Source organism: Macaca nemestrina, chromosome X (genome assembly GCF_043159975.1).
Source record: "Macaca nemestrina isolate mMacNem1 chromosome X, mMacNem.hap1, whole genome shotgun sequence".
NCBI classification, from domain to species: Eukaryota; Metazoa; Chordata; class Mammalia; order Primates; family Cercopithecidae; genus Macaca; species Macaca nemestrina.
Genome location: NC_092145.1, coordinates 111306022 through 111324476, shown reverse-complemented (window position 1 = coordinate 111324476; position 18455 = coordinate 111306022). Strand labels below are relative to the sequence as shown.

The 18455-nt window shown below is 54.6% G+C and overlaps 1 protein-coding gene across 8 annotated transcripts; it reads left to right on the top strand.

Moving 5' to 3' along the window:
- The first annotated feature begins 750 nt into the window (after nucleotides 1-750).
- LOC105493920 (coiled-coil domain containing 120) lies at nucleotides 751-17217 on the top strand. Of its 8 annotated transcripts, none has more exons than XM_011761917.3 (11): nucleotides 751-1051; nucleotides 9087-9129; nucleotides 9369-9459; nucleotides 9602-9735; nucleotides 11025-11165; nucleotides 11573-11867; nucleotides 12239-12301; nucleotides 12664-12838; nucleotides 12957-13055; nucleotides 14446-15360; nucleotides 15812-17217. In XM_011761917.3, exons 3-11 carry the CDS (start codon nucleotides 9411-9413, stop codon nucleotides 15924-15926), a joined length of 1986 nt encoding a protein of 661 aa, XP_011760219.1. In that variant the 5' UTR covers nucleotides 751-1051; nucleotides 9087-9129; nucleotides 9369-9410; the 3' UTR covers nucleotides 15927-17217. The 8 variants fall into 8 exon arrangements, with proteins under 8 accessions (XP_011760219.1, XP_011760223.1, XP_011760218.1 ...); XM_011761916.3 differs by having other exon boundaries at nucleotides 913-1051; nucleotides 9087-9251; XM_011761918.3 differs by lacking the exon at nucleotides 751-1051 and adding an exon at nucleotides 5075-6233.
- Nucleotides 17218-18455: the final 1238 nt, after the last annotated feature.

Sequence of the window (18455 nt, the reverse complement as noted above, 5' to 3'; positions counted from 1 at the left end):
AAGGTGGCTGGCTCAGAGGGGTCCATGGAACATGGTTTGGAGGTAATGTGGGTGACTGTTGGAATTATTTTGTGGTGCAGGTGAGGCCCACGTTCAGGGTAATTAGGAATGTTTGGACTGGTGTTGGGGTCTCCTGGAGAGCCATTTTGGGTCAATGGAATATGGCTTGGAGGGTTCATGGAGAGGGGTTTGGGGTCAATGGAGGGTGTTACGGGTGCGCATTGGAAGTAGATAGCAGGTGATTTGGACATGCTGTTTGGAGGGTAATGGTTTCAGGGCTGATTGCAGATGGTTTGGTGGAGCAAACTGGGGGTAGTGTAAGGTAGTTTACTGCTACAGCTTGGGTGTCCATAGAGGGTGGACTGGAGGTACCGCTTGGAATCAACAGACAGTAGTTTGGGGATATAATTTGGAGGATAATGGAGGTTGGTTTGGAGTGCATTTGAGGGACAATAGGGAGGGTAGCTGGGGTTTAGAGGTGTGGGGATAACTTACAGAGAGCAGCTTGGAGTACTGCTTGCGGGTCCCTAGGGGACGACTTGGGGTGAGGGGCGCCAGTAGGCTCCCTGAGGGGGCGTGGCCTCGGCGAGGGAGGGTTCCACCGCCCTCGAGAAAGAGTGTGCGCACGCGCTCCCAGCTTGTTCGCTCCTGGCGCTCCCGGAGCAAGAAAAATCCAAGACCCGAGCCGGCGCCTGCGCACTTCGTCTCCGCCGCTGCTGTGGTCTCGCGCCCCGCCCCCTGGTCCCCCCACCCCCTAGGCTCGGCTGAGCGGCGGAGGTGGCCGTGCCGCTGGAAGCCGACAGACCCGAGTTAGAGGTGGGGGCGGGGGTCCGTCGCCCGCGGCCGGGCCGGCACTCCCCTCCCACCCTCCCCGCGACCCCCGTTTGGTCCCCACGGCTAACGGTCGCGCAGCCAAACACGGCCCACGGGCAGGGCGCGGAAGGGGAGCAGGCGCGCGCCCGGGGACGAGCAGGGCGCAGTGAGGGAGGGGCGCGCCCACTACCCTGGCCGGCCGACACCGACCCCGCCTACCGCTGCGCTGGGACCCTTGGTGAGTAACCAGCCCCGCCTGCGGAGGAAGGGAGGGGACAGGGTGGGGTGAAGGCCTGGAAACGCCGACGGGGCGTACCTGCGCGCGCACCCGCGACCTCTGACCCCGTGGCCTCAGCCCTGACCCCTTTCGACCTGACTACATCTTTTTTAAACCTCAACCCCTGTTGGCCTTGGCCTCAGTACCTTACGTCAGAGCCCTGACCTAACCATATTCTGGCCTGGTATGATCCTCAACCCCTGTTTTGTTCCCCCTAAATCCAGTCCTGACCCTAGACCCCATTCAGTTCTGTCCTGGGGATCTTTGACCTGACCCTGATCTTTGCCCGACCCCGTCTCATCTCTGAAACATCTTGCCCTATCCTAATGCCCAACACTGACCCCGGTTTCTGTCCTGACCCTTGACTTGTCTGTTCCCTAAACTCTTATCCAGTCTCTGAACCTCTACCAGTCATGTCCTGTCCCCCTAACCCCAATCTGATCTAGTTCTGTCCTGATTCCTGCCCTCTAACTTCTGTCCTTTCTCTGCACCCTATATGATATCCTCTCCTATATATTCGTGATCTGCATCCTGGCTCACCACCTTTAAATACCCCCGTCTCCTGCCTTGTCCCTGCCCCTGACTCTGTCGTGTTTTTCCCTCTTTTCTATCACCATACTCATTCCTATCCTCATTGTGTCCTGGTCTTTTCCTGTTCCTGACCTCCATCCTGAACCTGCCCTTTTCCCTGTCCCCTCATTTGACCACTGGCTTAGCCTTTCCTAGTCATGTCTGCCCTGCTGTTTTGTCTCTTTCATGTACTTTTTCTCTGACCCTTGTCCTGAACCCTACCTTATCCCATCCCCTGGCCAGTGTCCTGGCTCATTCCCCATCCTGCCTCTTGACCTCCATCCTGCAATAACTCTGGTTCTATCTTGTCCCCTACGCTCCTTCTTGTTCTGTCCCTTCCCATCCCAGCCCCAGGCTGTTCTCCCCCTTACCATGCCCCTCCACCCTGTTCAGATCTTCTTCTTTCCTAATATCCACTTGCCATCCCTTCTGAGCCCAGGACAGGGGTCCCATTATACTGTGCCCGGAACTTGAAGATTCTGCTGTTACCAGGACCTCTGAAGTACGTCCCAAATGCTTCTCTTAGCAAGAGCAAGCAGCCCTATGCACCCTGCGTGGCTGATGGGGGTTTTTGTGTGTGATCTCCCCTACCCCCACCCTAGTGATCTCACATAGAGCTTACATTTCTCTTCCTGCCCCAGGAGGGCATGCAACTGTTCTACGCTGCTGCCCTCTGCAAGTGTGAAAGAATACCCTAAATTATTCAGTGACTCTCTGGGAGTCTGAGAGGTCTGGGTCATGTTTCCAGCCTTGCTGTGTTGGGGACTGCCTCACGTTGTGGGGAAGAGTTGAGAAAATATGAAGAGATGGGGGATGCTGGGGTATGTATGAATCTTCTAGGCCATGTTACCCCTATTCCCTGGTCTTGATTCTGGGTGCATGATCCCTGTTTTCCTGGCCTGAAAGAGAAGAAGTCTATTCTAGGCCAAGGCTTCAGGACTTGGTATAGAGGAGGGATGGGGTCAAGGATTCATCCTCCTCCTCTCAGCAGTAAGCAATAAAAATCTTGGTGCTAAGTCCACCCCACCTCTGTGGGGCTTGTCTGTGGGAGAGAAGGCCAGGCAGTCACTGGATGTAAGAATCAGGCCTGTCCAGTAGTAACAGTAACAACAATAATGCAGGGTTCCCCTCATTGTCCGAATCTCCTTGATTCTGAGGATGATGGGGAGAACTTGGATGGCTAGAGGGTAATGTGTTACTCAATTAGGTTTCGTTCCTGCATTTCTCACAGAGACTAGTGAGTTTGAATAACAAGATGCCAGACCTATCTTATTTATCCTGAATATCTATCCAAACCTATTGATAACAACACAAGCATTCCTCACTGTCCCAATCTATTTGGTACCTGAATTCTGAGAGGGAGAGCGCCCGAAGTTCAGACAGTGAAACCTACCAAGTTATCTGAAGGTATTTTGTTTTCACATCTTACATAGTGAGTGGGGAAAATTGAGATAATGAAGAATAATGACTTTAACTCAAAAATATATCCAAATCTATGAACTTTCCTGAGCTCCAGGGACAAGAGTTGGGATAGTGAGGGTACCCTGTTATGTAAAGGTTCCTGCATTTTGCCTGGAGAGTAATGAAAGTTCAAGAATGAGGGATACCAGTCGTATCTCAAAAATGTTTCTAAATCCATTCAGTTCTTGCATTTGTATGGTGAGAGTTCAGACAGTTTCTCTGAATGTATTTGGTTCCTGCATTTTTTATGTTGAGAAAGGACAGGTTGAATCATGAGGGAAAACAGCTCTGTTTCAAATATGTCTCATTTGGTGAGCAGGAAGGGTACCGTGTCTAGTTAGCAAGTAGGATTTGGAAGCTGAGGGATACTAGTTCTGTCTCAAAAATGGATCTGAGGCTGGGGGCAGTGGCTCACGCCTGTAATCCCAGTACTTTGGGAGGCTGAGGCTGGTGGATCACAAGGTCAGGAGTTCGAGCCTAGCCTGGCCAAGATGGTGAAACCCCACCTCTACTAAAAATACAAAAATTAGCCGGGTGTGGTGGCAGGCTCCTGTAATCCCAGCTACACGCGAGGCTAAAGCAGGGAACTGCTTGAACCCGGGAGATGGAGGTTGCAGTGAGCCGAGATCATGCCATTACACTCCAGCCTGACAGGGCGAGACTCCGTCTCAAAAAAAAAAAAAAAATTGCGTTTGAATACATTTAGTCTCTGATTTTGGATAGCAAGAGTTCAGACAAGTTATCTGAGGAAAAACAACTGTTTCAAATGTATCAAGTGAGACTGAAGGACACTAGCTCTGTCTGGAAAAAATGTATCTGAATGTATCTACTTGATTCCTGACTTCCTGTGGGGAAGAATACTTGTAAGTGTGACAGCCAACATAAACTGAGCTCTTCCCAGGCACTGTTCTGCAGAAGCTTTAAATGTATTAACTGATTTAATGCTCACAATACCCTCGTGAGGTACATACTGTTATCATCATTCCCAATTGACAGAGAGGCACAGAGAGGTTAAGTGACTTGTTCAAGCAGTCACACAGCCAGTAAGTGGCAGAACTGGGTAGAATCCCAGACTCACCATTTACTAGTGATACCAGGGTCACGTGAGGCCCAGGACCCAGCTGGGATGGGGCTTAGAGGTTGGGTCGTCTTCGAGGCTGTTAAAAGTCATGGACCAGGGCAATGATGTGTGCTAGTGACTCTGCCCCATTTGTCTGCCTGGCCCAGGAGGTCCGGTTACCTGCTCTCCCCCAGTTACCCCCACAACAGCCCACCTCTGTGTGAGTGTATTAATTGTTGTTAGTAACAGTCGTTAATGACATGGTGTGTTTCCTTGCACTTTGAAATGCCTTTCAAAGTTACTTGGCCTCCATTGTCTCTGTAACCACCTTTTACCCATTTTACAGATGAGAAGACCTAAGCTTTAAGACACAATCTACATTGCCAGCCAGATTCTCATCCCTCTTGGCTCTGATTTTATTATTGTCCCGCTTCCCAACATCCTTGGTGGCCCACAAGAGGTGGGAGAGGCTGTGGCCGAGAGGACATTCCCCACAGACACTCAATGCCCACCTTACCACTGCCCGCCTCCACCAGCCCCAGGCAGTGAAGGGGGGAGGGCCATGAAAGGGGCCTTTGTGTTCCATGCTGAAAATCTCACACCCAGGAAGAAAGGTGGGCAGGGATAGCGGGAGGCCTTAATAGTGTGAGTCTGGGGCATTGCTGATTCAGAGTGAGCTCCTCTCTAGGCTTGGCCCATCTGCAGCTTTCCTCACTTCAGGTCATGGTGTGGGCTGCTGCAGGGGGCTGGGTGGGGCTTGGGCCCTGAGGTCACAGAGCAGATGGTCCTGAAGGGAGCAAAGGATGTGTGCTGTGTGCCGAGACTGGCCCAGAGCCCAGGTGGTGGTGGTGGTGGTGGTGGTGGTGGTGGTGGTGGTGGTGGGCGGGGAACAGTACATCGTAGGGACTCAAAGCTCTCATTTCCTTCTCTGGCATGAAGCCTAACTCTCCGAAGAAGAGAGACCCAGCATGGATGTGAAGAAGCATGAGCCCCCTTCCCTACTTCTCTTCCCCACTAGCAGGAGTAGCCTCTGTCTGCCTCCCAGCCAGGACCCAGTCCCTGAAAATTCTGATTTCACCTGCTCTTCTGCCACTGTGATCTGAATTGGGCCTCTTCACCTTTCCAAGCCTCAGCTTCTGCATCTATACAATGGCTGTGAGGAGGCTGGGTCTGTGCCATCCTCCTACATTTGTAGGAACCAAGAAGGGTCAAAACCCATAAGTGTTTTGTAGGGCGTAAGTTGTACTTGATTTATTGAGATTATTTCTTCTGGAGCCACAGAAGGATCTTGAGACCTGGCCTCTCCTTAGAAAGGTTGACTTCCTCTGTTCCCAACTTGGGAAACTATTCCCCAGTGAGGGTGGGAATTGCCCCAAGGCCTTCTACCACTGCCTTGCCCTGGGAGGAAAGGGTAGGGGCCTCAGAATGTGATGCTTATTGCCAAGAGACAAAAACCCAGTTTACACCCGAAGCCTCCCATGTACTTTACACCTCTATGGCCCAGATCCAAGGTGTCCCTTGGGTGGGCAGCGTCTAATCCTCTGGGAATTTGGGCAGTAGGAGAGGCAGCTGCTACTCCCACCACTCTCAGCCCTTCTTCCCAGTTTTCTGCTAAGTGTACGGGGTGAGGAGGCACATGCCTCCATGCCTGGCCAGTTTTTTAAAATTTTTTTGTAGAGATGGGGGGGTCTCACCATGTTGCATAGTCTGGCCTTGAACTCTTGGCTTCAAGCGATCCTCCCAAAGTGCTGAGATTACAGGCACCAGCTACCCTGCCTGGCCCAGGCTGTCTTAGACATGCTGGGCACCCTGAGTGGACCTGGCCCTGAAACTGCCCCCAGGGGTGACCCTAGTCCTGGTGGCAGACAGGCAAGGGTTAAAAGGTGTGGGCCGGCCTAGTTCCTGGCCAGGTAGGCTGGGCCATTACCTAGTGGGAGGTGGCCAAGGCATCTGCCACTGCTGCTCACTGCCACTACCAGCCGGAGCCAGGGCCTGGTCGAGACAACTATTTTTGAGGTATCTGAGGCTACCCCACAGCACTCTCTGGCATTGGTGAGCACCTGGGAGCAGTGGGCCCAGGGTTCGAGGGGGATGAGGGCATTGGGGAGCTGGGGCAGTGTGTACTGAAGTTCCCTTCGGTAGAGAGCCAGGTCTGTGGAAGAGGCACACCAACAATGCAGGGCACGGTGGCGGGGGGCGGGGGGGCGGTGTGTGGGGGCAGTGAGAATGGAGGGCCTGAGGACAGGGGCAAAGCCCAAAACACCAATTTCCTTTCCTGGCACCGAGCTGATTCCTGGCCGGAAATGGATGAGGAGGAATCGGGGAAAAGAGAAGTATGAGTCCCCCCTTCTCCACCCTATCCCTGCTTCCTTTCCTCCCCCAGGAGTAGCCTCTGTCCTCCCCCAACCCAGGGCCCAGCTCCCCAAGAAAGACCAGCCTGGGCTACTAAGAAACCATTACTCGGGCACCTGCCTGCCTACGCCTGATTTGTTCACTACAGTGGAGGAAGCGGGGGCTCTGGGGAGGGGAATGGCCCAGACATTGAGAGTTTGTATTTGCTCTAATAGTGGCAGGATGTGGAAATGCCCCCCCAAGTGTTGGGGTGCCACCCAGGTGAGGTATCTTGGTTGTAAACAGTCATTACAGCCAGGAATTTCTTTCTCAGCTGTGGTGTCAGAATGGCAGACCTGAAAAACCTGCCGGGCCCGCCTCTGGGTGTGGGGGGTGCCTTCTGCTGCTCTCCTGATGCAGCTCATCCCTGGGATAGGATGGGGGCCATGGGGTCACTGGTGCGGGGAGACCTGGGGTTGGTGTGGGGGTGTGCTGGGGAGGGGTTTGCTGGGATCCCTTTCTCACCATCTAGGTGGGGACGAGGCCCCAAGGCAAGTATGCAGAGGGCAGGTGAGCGGAGGCAGAGGCTTAGGAACTGGGTGTGGGGGTGTGGGGCGTTGACTGTGTCTAGCCTGCCCAGTGACCCCATGACTCATGCTCTAACTATGTCCCCCAAGGTCGGGCTGACAGGGAGGAGTTGGGGTTCCTGTATGGACCCTGTCTGGACTTCTAGGACGCTCTGAGAAACTAGAGAAGAAAGGATTGGCTGGGTGCAGTGCCTCACGCCTGTAATCCCAGCACTTTGGGAGGCTGAGGTGGGTGGATCACCTGAGGTCAGGAGTTTGAGACCAGCCTGGCCAACATGGTAAAACCCCGTTTCTACTAAAAATACAAAATTAGCCAGGCATGGTGGCGTACACCTGTAATCCCAGCTACTCTGGAGGCTGAAGTGGGAGAATTGCTTGAACCTGGGAAGTGGAGGCTGCAGTGAGCCAAGATCTTGCCACTGCACTCCAGCCTAAGCAACAGAGCCAGAACCCGTCTCCAAAAAAAAAAAAAAAAAAAAAAAAAAGAGAGAATTGAAGCAGCCCAGCATGGGATTGGGACCAATGCTGGCAAGGGGAACCATGGACAGAGTTGGGTTCCTGTGGGGGTGGAGGAAGATTCCAGAGAACCCTGTGAGAGTTCCTTGGGCCTAAATGGGGGCTGGGAAAGTTGGAGCCCCAGTGAGCTGGGATGTCGAGGAACCCCTGCCATGCTGGGAAATGATGAGTGGGGATGTGAATGCCTCTGCCGGGGCCTGGGTTTGTCAAAAGGCTTTAGGGACTGATCCCCACCCCTGCTGTTGAAGGCAGGGCACCACTGCCTCAAGAGAGGGGTACATGCCCTATGAGGCAGGTAGGAGGACTGCAGAGAAACATGACACTTTATAAGCAGCTTGACCTCACCCCACAATATACAGATGGGGAAGGGGCTTGAACCCATGCCTCCTTGGTTGGCTGGGTCTTCCTCACACATGACTTGGCTAACATGTCATGACAAGCTACCGACTTCAAGGTAGGTGATAATGGGAACTCTGTGGCCCCATAAAGCCCTCTCAGTCACCTGCCACCTAGGTTAGGCCAGGTGGTGGGAGGTGATAAGACTCGGCTGCCCTGCTGGGGACTGAGCATGATGTGGAAGGGAGGGAGCAAACTCCAGAGGAGGGGTGGCCAGCCAAGGCAGGCTCCGTGGTCAGCTGAGCCATCGGGCAGAGAAGGAGGCAGGAGGCAGGTGGTTCGTTATTTGCAGCTGTGGACTTTGCTTCTCACAAATCCCAGCAGGAGGACTTCCCTACGCTAGGCTCAGGACAGGCTGTCATGGGGAGAGGAGTTGGAGGGACTCTGGGTCAAGTGAACATTCTCCTTGCTGCACTAGAGCTAAAGAATGGAGTTGGGACAAGCACAGACCCACAGATCTGCGCTTGAACCCTGGCTCCACTGCCTCCTCATTCGTTTACTCCGTCTGTTACTCATTCAGCTGGCACCCATTCATTGAGCACTTCTGTGTACAGCCGTGTTCAGGGTGCTGGTGATGCTGATGAAAATGGGACAGATAATGTTTCCTGTCCTCGTCGATGTTCCAGGAGGCACAATCTCTTGTTGGACAACCGTTTATGAGAGGATATAACTGTGGAAGTGATATTTAAGCTCTAGAATGATAAGTGTGATGCAGGGGCTGGGGTGGTGAGAGGTTGAAGAAAGCACTTCAGGCAGCAGCCACAGCCTGGGCAAAGACCCTGAGGCCTGAGGGACCAGGGAGCTTATGAGGAAGTTGGTGGAGTTAGAGCGGTTCTCATGAGTGAGAGTGTAGGACCAGAGGGGTGGGCCTGGGTTATGTCTGAGGCTGTGGGCCAGTTATTTCACCTCTGTGCCTGCCTATCCTCATCTCTAAAATGGGAATACGAATCTTTCCGGGTGGCTCTGAAGATTTAGTGTGGCATCATAGGTAACTGTTGCAGGCACCCAGGTGTTGACTGCATGTCCATTGTTGTTATAGTTGGTTGAATCTGTCCCATTAATTCTCCTTCCCCAGGCAAGACTCGTGGCTGTGACCCATGGGCCTCTGAGGAGGCATTGTAAGTCCGCCCAGCTCCCCACTTGCTGTGCTCCCACTCAATGCGAAGGGAACCAGGGCCAAGGTACCAGGGCCAAGTGGGTCCAGACATCCACACGGATTCTGAAAGGGCAGGTCAAGCAGGCACGTGGGGCCCAGGTTACCCCTTATTCCCCGCTGCGGCATGGGAAGCTGGGAAGGGCTGGGGGTTGGGGTATCATGGGACGTGCTTCCTTAATGGCTCCTGTGTGTCACTGCCAGACTTTGTCCAGCTGTCAGCCACGGCCTCTCTACAGCACCAAGATGGAAGTCAAAGGTCAGCTGATCAGCTCTCCTACCTTCAATGCCCCAGGTCGGTGGCTCCTTCCCCTCCTGCTGCCCTCTCCCCTGCTCTGAATCACCACCTGCTTGCTCGGGAAGAGTCAGTCCCTTGCTCCACAGCTGCTCCAGAATGCCCTGGCTGTCCCACTGATCTTTGCTCCCTCTGTGTCCAGCTGCCCTATTCGGAGAGGCTGCCCCCCAGGTGAAGTCAGAGCGTCTGCGGGGGCTGCTTGACCGGCAGCGGACCCTGCAGGAGGCCCTGAACCTGAAACTTCAGGAGCTCCGCAAAGTGTGTCTCCAGGAGGCGGTGAGGGCCTGGCCCTAGGGTTATCAGGCAGGGAGGTTGGGAGGAGGTGAGAAGCTGGGGGCCCTAGGTAGACAGACTTGGGTGGCAATTCCTCAATCACTTGTCTTGGCTGTAGATTCCCTGTCACCCACTTTCTTCTCAAAGCTCAGCTTAGATATGTTAGAATGAATGAAATATGAGGCTGGGTGCTGTGGCTCACACCTGTAATCCCAGCACTTTGGGAGGCTGAGGCAGGTGGATCACCTCAGGTCAGGAGTTCGAGACCAGCCTGACCAATATGGAGAAACCCTGTCTCTACTAAAAATGCAAAATTAGTCTGGGCACAGTGGCTCACGCCTGTAATCCCAGCACTTTGGGAGGCCAAGGCGGGCAGATCACGAAGTCAGGAGATTGAGACCATCTTGGCTAACACGGTGAAGCCCCGTCTCTACTAAAAATACAAAAAATTAGCTGGGTGTGGTAGTGGGCACCTGTAGTCCCAGCTACTTGGGGGGCTGAGGCAGGAGAATGGCTTGAACCTGGGAGGTGGAGCTTGCGGTGAGCTGAGATCACGCCACTGCACTCCAGCCTGGGCGACAGAGCAAGACTGTCTCAAAAAAAAAAAGCAAAATTAGCTGGGCGTAGTGGCTCACGCCTGTGATCCCAGCTACTTGGGAGGCACTGAGGCAGGAGAATTGCTTAAACCCGGGAGGTGGAGGTTGTGATGAGCCGAGATTGCACCATTGCACTCCAGCCAGCCTGGGCAACAAGAGTGAAACTCCACCTCAAAAAAAAAAAAAGAAAAAAAAAAGAAAAAAGAAATATGGTAATACAGGCCCACTGTTGACTATTTCAAATCCAACAAACTTCAGAAAACAGGTTCTGTCCAAAATTTGGCAGCACAGTCTGACCTGAACTGGCACAGGGTGATCTGTAGTTTCAGTTTACCCCTCTTACTGTGAATGCCCACAGTGTGCCAGAAATAATACTATAGCTCAGACCATGCAGCCACAGCCCCTGAAGGGAGTTATGTAATACTTAGGATCTCAATAGTGTCCCCTTTATAAAAACGAAACAATTCTGGATTCCAAAGCAGGTTTCCCTGCCTCCCATGCCCACCACCCCAGGGGTTTGGGCCACTGAAGTTTGGGCACACCTGCCTGGTGGAAATACTGGGAGGGGAGTATCATGCGTGGGTGCTGAGCCGGGCCAGGCTCCTGGTAGGACTTCTGTGGCTTCTGGGATCATTAATGCTTCACCCCATCCTTCCAACTAACCCTTGGTAGTCTCTGACCCCTGCCTCCCACCAGGAGCTGACTGGCCAGCTGCCCCCTGAGTGCCCACTAGAGCCTGGTGAACGGCCCCAGTTGGTCCGCCGGCGGCCCCCCACAGCCCGTGCCTACCCTCCACCACACCCCAACCAAGCACACCACTCCTTGTGCCCTGCTGAGGTGAGCAGATGGGTGTGGAGAGCAAGAGGGTGGGGAGAGGGGACAGGTACAGAGGAGTAGCCAGGAGGAAGGTGTGGGGAGGGGGCTTGTGGCCAGGTGAGGGAGCTTGTGGCCAGGTGAGGGAAAGGCTAAGCTGAGAAGGAAAAGGGCTTCTGGAGGTAGGTTCCTGCAATGAGGGAGGATGCTGGTCCCTAACTGTCAGGACAGGCCTCCCACCCTCAGGAAGATGAATCGACCCAGCCCTTCACCGAGAGGCCCTGACCCGCCCCCTCCCCCAGGTGAATAAGCTCCACCTGTAGGTGAATAGGCCTGAATAGGCTGCAGGAAGTACAGGCCAGCCTCTAGTGGGTTTGGCCCCGCCAGGTCCCTGTTCCTGGCCATTTCCAACATTTGGGTGGGCCTGACAGGAGCTGGCTCTTGAGGCCCTGGAGCGTGAGGTGTCAGTGCAGCAGCAGATCGCGGCAGCTGCCCGTCGCCTGGCCCTGGCCCCTGATCTGAGCACCGAGCAGCGCCGGCGCCGTCGCCAGGTCCAGGCAGACGCACTGAGGAGGCTGCACGAGCTAGAGGAGCAGCTCGGGGATGTCCGGGCCCGCCTTGGCCTCCCAGTGCTCCCGCTGCCCCAGCCACTGCCACTGTCCACAGGGTCAGTGATCACCGCCCAGGGAGTCTGCCTGGGCATGCGCCTCACTCAGCTCAGCCAAGGTGAGCATCCCCTGGTGAGGGTGGGAGAGTGGACACTGGCAAATGAACGTGGTAGGGCTGGGATGGCTGAGTGGCCAGTGAAAACCGGGAGGTAGGCACAACTCAAGTGGCCCAACCCGTGAGAAGAGTTGTGACAAACTGGCTTACCAGAAAGGACAAACTGTGGGAGACTGATGAATATCTGCCGGGACAGTCAGGAACCCAGCTGGGGTGGTCTTGGGGTCTGGTAAAAGCAGATTCTTGGGAAGGGAACAGGATGAGGCGGAAACTGGCCAGAAGGTGGCCCAAGTAGAGGTGCCCACCCAGTGGTGTAAGGGGGCGGGACCCAGGCCTGGGAGTGAGAGGCCCACTTCTCCCCCTCTCACCTATAGAGGACGTAGTTCTGCACTCAGAGAGCAGCTCCCTCTCAGAGTCTGGGGCCAGCCATGACAACGGTGAGGACTCCTGTCCCCCAAACCTGCCCCCGACTCCTATGTCCCCTCAGCCCATCCCCTTTATTCATCCGACCACATCCTGCATGATCAGCCCATCCTTTGATGCCCAGCCCCTCCTGTGCTGCTTCAGCTTCTCCTTAGCCATGCTCCATCTTCCTGTAGGTCCCCCATCTTCTTAGCCTCACCCCACCCCAACCCCCAGCCCCACAGCCCCAGAACCTACTCGTCAGCCTTAGCTCCTCCTCAGTCTGCTTAACCTGTCCCAGCACTTTGCCCCTCCCCATGGCCTTGCCCACGAGCCTGTCCTGCCCCCTCTGGGCCCCCCTCATTGAATTCTATCCCACTTGCTCTCTTCCACTCAGAGGAGCCCCATGGCTGTTTCTCTCTGGCCGAGCGCCCCTCACCACCCAAGGCTTGGGACCAGCTGCGGGCAGTATCCGGGGGGAGCCCTGAGCGGCGAACCCCATGGAAACCACCCCCATCAGATCTTTACGGGGATCTGAAGAGCCGACGGAACTCTGTGGCCAGCCCCACCAGGTGAGAATGAGCCCCTCCTCCCCTCCGCAGGAGCTGGGAATGGGATAGTAAGCCTGGGCTGGCAGAGGGTCTGCTGGTGGGTACAGTCTCTAACCTAGGCCTGCCTGTCACTGTCTAGCCCCACACGCTCGCTGCCCAGGAGTGCCTCCAGTTTTGAGGGGCGAAGTGTGCCTGCCACCCCAGTCCTCACCCGGGGCGCTGGCCCCCAGCTCTGCAAGTAAGGGGAATCTGAGGGTGGCCTGGAGGATCAGAGGGGAGGGAACCATTAGTTCTCACTGGAAGCTTGAGGACGGCATTATCAAAAGGGGTGGGATCGCTGGGCGCGGTGGCTCATGCTTGTAATCCCAGCACTTTGGGAGGCCGAGGTGGGCGGGTTACTTGAGGTCAGGGGTTCAAGACCAGCCTGACCAACATGGTGAAACCCCATCTCTACTAAAAATACAAAAATTAGCTGGGTATGGTGGGGCATACCTGTAATCTCAGCTACTTGGGAGGCTGAGGCAGGAGAATCGCTTGAACCTGGGAGGCAGAGGTTGCAGTGAGCTGAGATCAAGATTGTGCCATTGCACTCCAGCCTGGGCGACAAGAGCAAAACTCCGTCTCAAAACAAAAAAACAAAAGATGTGGGACATGGGAGGCTGGGAGTTAAAAGTGAGCAGGCATCTCGGTGGATAATGGGGTAGAGATTTGGGGCAGAAGCATCAAAGTTTTGAGTATGGGCTTTTCTGTGCATTTTGGACAAGCCATTCTCCTTTTCTGAATCAGTCTCCTCATTTGTGAAATGGAGATGATAGTATCTGCCTTTGAAAAACATGGACATAATAAGTTCTGGTTAACATATACTGAGTGCCTGCCACCTGCTAGGAATTAGTGGCACCAACTCATTCAATCATAATGAGATCCCTGTGAGGTGGGTGCTATTGTTATTCCCATTTTATAGATGAGGCAAATGAGGCACAGAAAGGTTAAGTAACTTGTTAGTAAACTGAAGTCCTGGAGTTTGAGCCCAGGCAAGTTTTACTCTAGAGTCCATGCTTTTAACCATTGTCCTCTTCTGCTTCTGCTTCTTAAACAGAGTGCCTACTTTCCCCAGGCTCTGAACAAAACCAAGTCCCCGGCTTGCATTCTGTGAATGGTGGCTGTTGGGATGGTAGCTTTGGGTGGTTCATACATATGGTTGGATAGAGAATTCAGGCAGGGTTTTACGTGTGGGCCCTAAGGCCTAGGACTCAATCCTGGAGGCCGTGGGAGCCGTGAGAAGGGCCTTAGCATGGGGAGGGGTCAGCTGGATTAGGAAGAGCCCCCTGCCCGGCACCTACTCTGCTAGCCTTTCCTCTGAGTCCCTACACAGATTTACACCTCTCTTGGAGCTAACAGTGCCAGGCCTCCCCCACGCATTTCTACCCCCGACCCCCTAGCCTAGGACAGAACCTCAGCCGCCCTTTACATGTCACTACCTGCCACCTTTATACACACAGCTTCCAACCCTGGGCCCATTTGGAGATGTGAAAGTGAAGGCTCAGAAAGGGGTGGGGTAGGGAGGGCACTGCACGCCTTCTGCCTGATTTTTCTGACCCTATTCCCATGACCCTCGCCTCTCACCTCAGACCTGAAGGCCTTCATTCTCGTCAGTGGTCCGGCAGCCAGGACTCCCAGATGGGCTTCCCCCGGGCGGACCCTGCCTCCGATCGCGCCTCCCTCTTCGTAGCTCGCACCCGCCGCAGCAACAGCTCTGAGGCCCTGCTGGTGGACCGGGCTGCTGGTGGGGGAGCTGGCTCCCCGCCCACCCCTCTGGCTCCCTCTGCCTCTGGCCCCCCAGTCTGCAAGAGCAGTGAGGTGCTGTATGAGCGCCCCCAACCAACCTCTGCCTTCTCCTCCCGCACAGCAGGCCCCCCAGACCCTCCCCGGGCCGCCCGGCCTAGCTCAGCTGCCCCTGCCTCCCGAGGTGCCCCCCGGCTCCCACCTGTGTGTGGGGACTTCCTCTTGGACTATTCCTTGGACCGGGGTCTGCCCCGCAGTGGTGGTGGAGTAGGCTGGGGGGAGCTGCTGCCTGCCGCTGAGGTCCCAGGACCCCTCTCCCGCCGGGATGGGCTCCTCACCATGCTCCCCGGCCCACCACCTGTGTATGCAGCTGACAGCAACAGCCCCCTCCTCCGCACCAAGGACCCCCACACCCGTGCCACCCGCACCAAGCCCTGTGGCCTGCCCCCAGAGGTTGCCGAGGGTCCTGAGGTGCATCCAAACCCTCTGCTGTGGATGCCCCCACCCACCCGTATCCCCTCGGCTGGTGAACGAAGTGGCCACAAGAACCTGGCTCTGGAGGGGCTGCGGGACTGGTACATCCGGAACTCGGGACTGGCCGCGGGGCCCCAGCGCCGGCCTGTGCTCCCTTCCGTGGGCCCGCCACACCCACCCTTCCTCCATGCCCGCTGCTATGAGGTGGGCCAGGCGCTGTACGGGGCCCCCAGCCAAGCGCCACTCCCACACTCGAGGAGTTTCACGGCGCCCCCTGTCTCTGGCAGGTATGGGGGGTGCTTTTACTGATGGGTAGGGGTCTCTTAAGGCAGATGGCGAAGATATCCAGGCCAGGGAGTGGCTAGTCATGATAGCTAATGCATTGGACCATAAGGAAACTAGCTGCCGTGATGGCACAGGGTCACTACTGCACATGACCTGCATTAGTCCATGGGGTCCTGGTGGAGGGGATCTTGGGCACTGGTAGCAGCAATTCTTTATCAAGTTATAGGCTGAAGATGAGCCTTGAAGCCAGGGTGCTGGGAGGAAGGGACATCTCATGCCCCTTGCCGTTTTCTTCCTTGTTTCTCCATGCCCTGGAGCCTGAAAGTGCTGTCCTGTGCCTGCCTCCACCTCTTTAACGAGCCTCTTTTCCTTTCTTTTTATGTGTCTTGTCTGTCTTTTCCTCTTCTTGTCTTCCCCGCCCTGTCCTCCGGATTCCTGCTACCCCTTCTAAAGATACTACGCGGACTTCCTGTATCCCCCGGAGCTGAGCGCTCGTTTAAGTGACCTGACGCTAGAGGGGGAGCAGTCCTCCAGTTCTGACACCCAGACCCCGGGGACACTGGTCTGACCCCTTCTGATATGTCCCTTGTTGGCTTGGGCACGATTCCAATCTGGGGAGCACATAGCTGACCTCGCTGGGCCCTGGGGTGTGGTTGCTCTGTCCTGAGTGCAGTGCGCCAACCTAATCTTCCAAGGCCCCTGGCTCCCCGTAGGCCCAGGAAGGTGTCTGACACCCTGCTGCTTCTCTCACACTGTGCTGGGGACTGGGGGCCCTCAGCCAGCTTAAAAGAGAGAGGATAATGTCATGGGGACCCCAAGCCCCTTCATCCATTTATGTTTACAGTTGTGACTTAGGTATTCACTGTCTTCCTCCAACACTAGACGTTTTATAAAAGGGAAACTTGATCTCATCTGGTTGGGTTCATTCCTGTTCCCATGCCCAACCGGGTTCCATTCAGTAACCCCCTCTATAAAATGGACCATATCGGGTCTCAGGGCCATTTAGGGCAGCCAGGAGACTCCGGTGTGAACAGAAATCCCTGCCATGCATCGCCAGGGCAGTTGTTGGGGCATTGGGCTCTCTGCCCACGCTTGGAAGGACTGCAGTCTGGGTGGGATGCCTGAAGGAGTCCAACCCCGTCTGTGCCCATGGCCTCTGCCCTGACCACCCCCAGTCAGGAGGCCCCACAGGAGGGGCAAAGGGCAGAGCCATCAGGTGTGCCGTGTCCTGGGATCCTATGGGGGTTGAACCTGGCATCTACCAGACCTGGCACCGGTAGATGCCAGTAAAATCCTCAGGTGAGGTCTGGCTACAGGCTGCGGGCCACGGGCCGCTCACCACTCACACCTTCCTTGGCTTTCCTTCCATCCACCCCCCCCCTTTTTTTTTCTTTTCCTCGAGACGGAGTCTTGCTCTGTCGCCAGGCTGGAGTGCAGTGGCACAATCTCAGCTCGCTGCAACCTCCGCCTCCTGGGTTCTCCTGCCTCATCCTCCTGAGTAGCTGGGATTACAGGCACACGCCACCACACCCAGCTAATTTTTGTATTCTTAGTAGAGACAAAGTTTCACCATATTGGCCAGGTTGGTCTTGAACTCTTGACCTCATGATCTGCCCACCTTGGCCTCCCAAAGCACTGGGATTACAGCCGTGAACCACTGCACCCAGCCCCCATCCACCACTTTTTAAGCAAACCCACACAAATTGTGTTTTCTATGATACCTGTCTGTGACTTTCAGAGCTGGGGGTTCCCCTACCCCCTTTTCCTGGTGTTAAACTTTTCTTTTTATACCAGTGGATCTGGGCCCAAGACATTATCCACACTGGAAGGGGATTTGTATAATAAATGTGTAAACTGAACCCATGTGTTGCTGCTGCTCTATCTGCCTCACCTTGAGGGCCCACACCTCTAGTCAAGACCAGATAATATATTTTTACAGGAAAAAAACATACCTTGGGAATAGCCTGTGATAGTGTCATCTGTTTTGACTTTACTTGCTTTGTGATGTGGGGCAACTTCTTTGCCTGTCTGCACTCAGATTTCTAGCCAACCTCAAACAATAACTCTTGGTAATATAAATGATGATAACAAAGACTCTGTCCTTAACCTCCCTATGCATTGTTTTTAATTTTTTTTTTTTTTTGAGACAATGTCTCACTGTGTTGCCCAGGCTGAAATGTAGTGGCGCAATAACGGCTCACTGCAGCCTTGACCTCCCGGACTCAATCTTCCCACCTCAGCTGCCTGAATAGCTGAAACTACAGTTGTGTACCACACCATACCCACTAATTAAAAAAAAAAAGTAGGCTGGGCGCGGTGGCTCACGCCTGTAATCCTAGCACTTTGGGAGGCCAAGGTGGGCAGATCACGAGGTCAGGAGATTGACATCATCCTGGCTAACACAGTGAAACCTCGTCTCTACTAAAAATACAAAAAATTAGCTGGGCGTGGTGGCACATGCCCATAATCCCAGCTACTCGGGAGGTTGAGGCAGGAGAATCACTTGAAGCCAGGAGGCAGAGATTGCAGTGAGCCGAGATCACGCCACTGCACTCCAACCAGGGTGACAGAGCAAGACTCGGTCTCAAAAAAAAAAAAAAAAAAAAAAAATTGTAGCGATGGGGTCTCATTATGTTGCCCAGGTTAGTCTGGGACTCCTCGGCTTGAGCAGTCTTCCTGCCTCAGCCTCCCAAAGTGCTACCATGCCCAGCTTTTTGAGACAGGTTCTCACTGTTGCCCAGGTTGGAGTGCAGTGGCACAATCAGCTCACTGCAGCCTCTACCTCTTAGGCTCCAGCCATCCTCCTGCCACAGCCTCCCAAGTAGCTGGGACTACAAAAGCACACCACCATGCCCAGCTAAATTTTAATTTTTTTGTAGAGAGTCAGTCTTGCTATATTGCCCAGGCTGGTCTCAAACTCCTAGCCTCAAGTGATCCTCTAGTCTCAGCCTCCCAAAGTGTAGGAATTACAGGCATGAGCCACCACACCTGTCCTTCCCTGTGCTTTAATGCTGATCCAGAGGTAAGTTTCAAGGAAGGGCCTCAGAGATCACCTCTTCAGCCTGCATATTCAGGAAAAGTCTAGCAGAATTGAAAA

Bases quoted from the DNA above. Each gene is read 5' to 3' on its own strand.
- LOC105493920 (XM_071089059.1), top strand. From the start codon at position 9,170: ATGCGAAGGGAACCAGGGCCAAGGTACCAGGGCCAAGTGGGTCCAGAC. The intron at 11,868-12,238 runs GTGAGCATCCCC...TCTCACCTATAG, and splicing joins CCTCACTCAGCTCAGCCAAG to AGGACGTAGTTCTGCACTCA. The intron at 13,056-14,445 runs GTAAGGGGAATC...CTCTCACCTCAG, and splicing joins GCTGGCCCCCAGCTCTGCAA to ACCTGAAGGCCTTCATTCTC.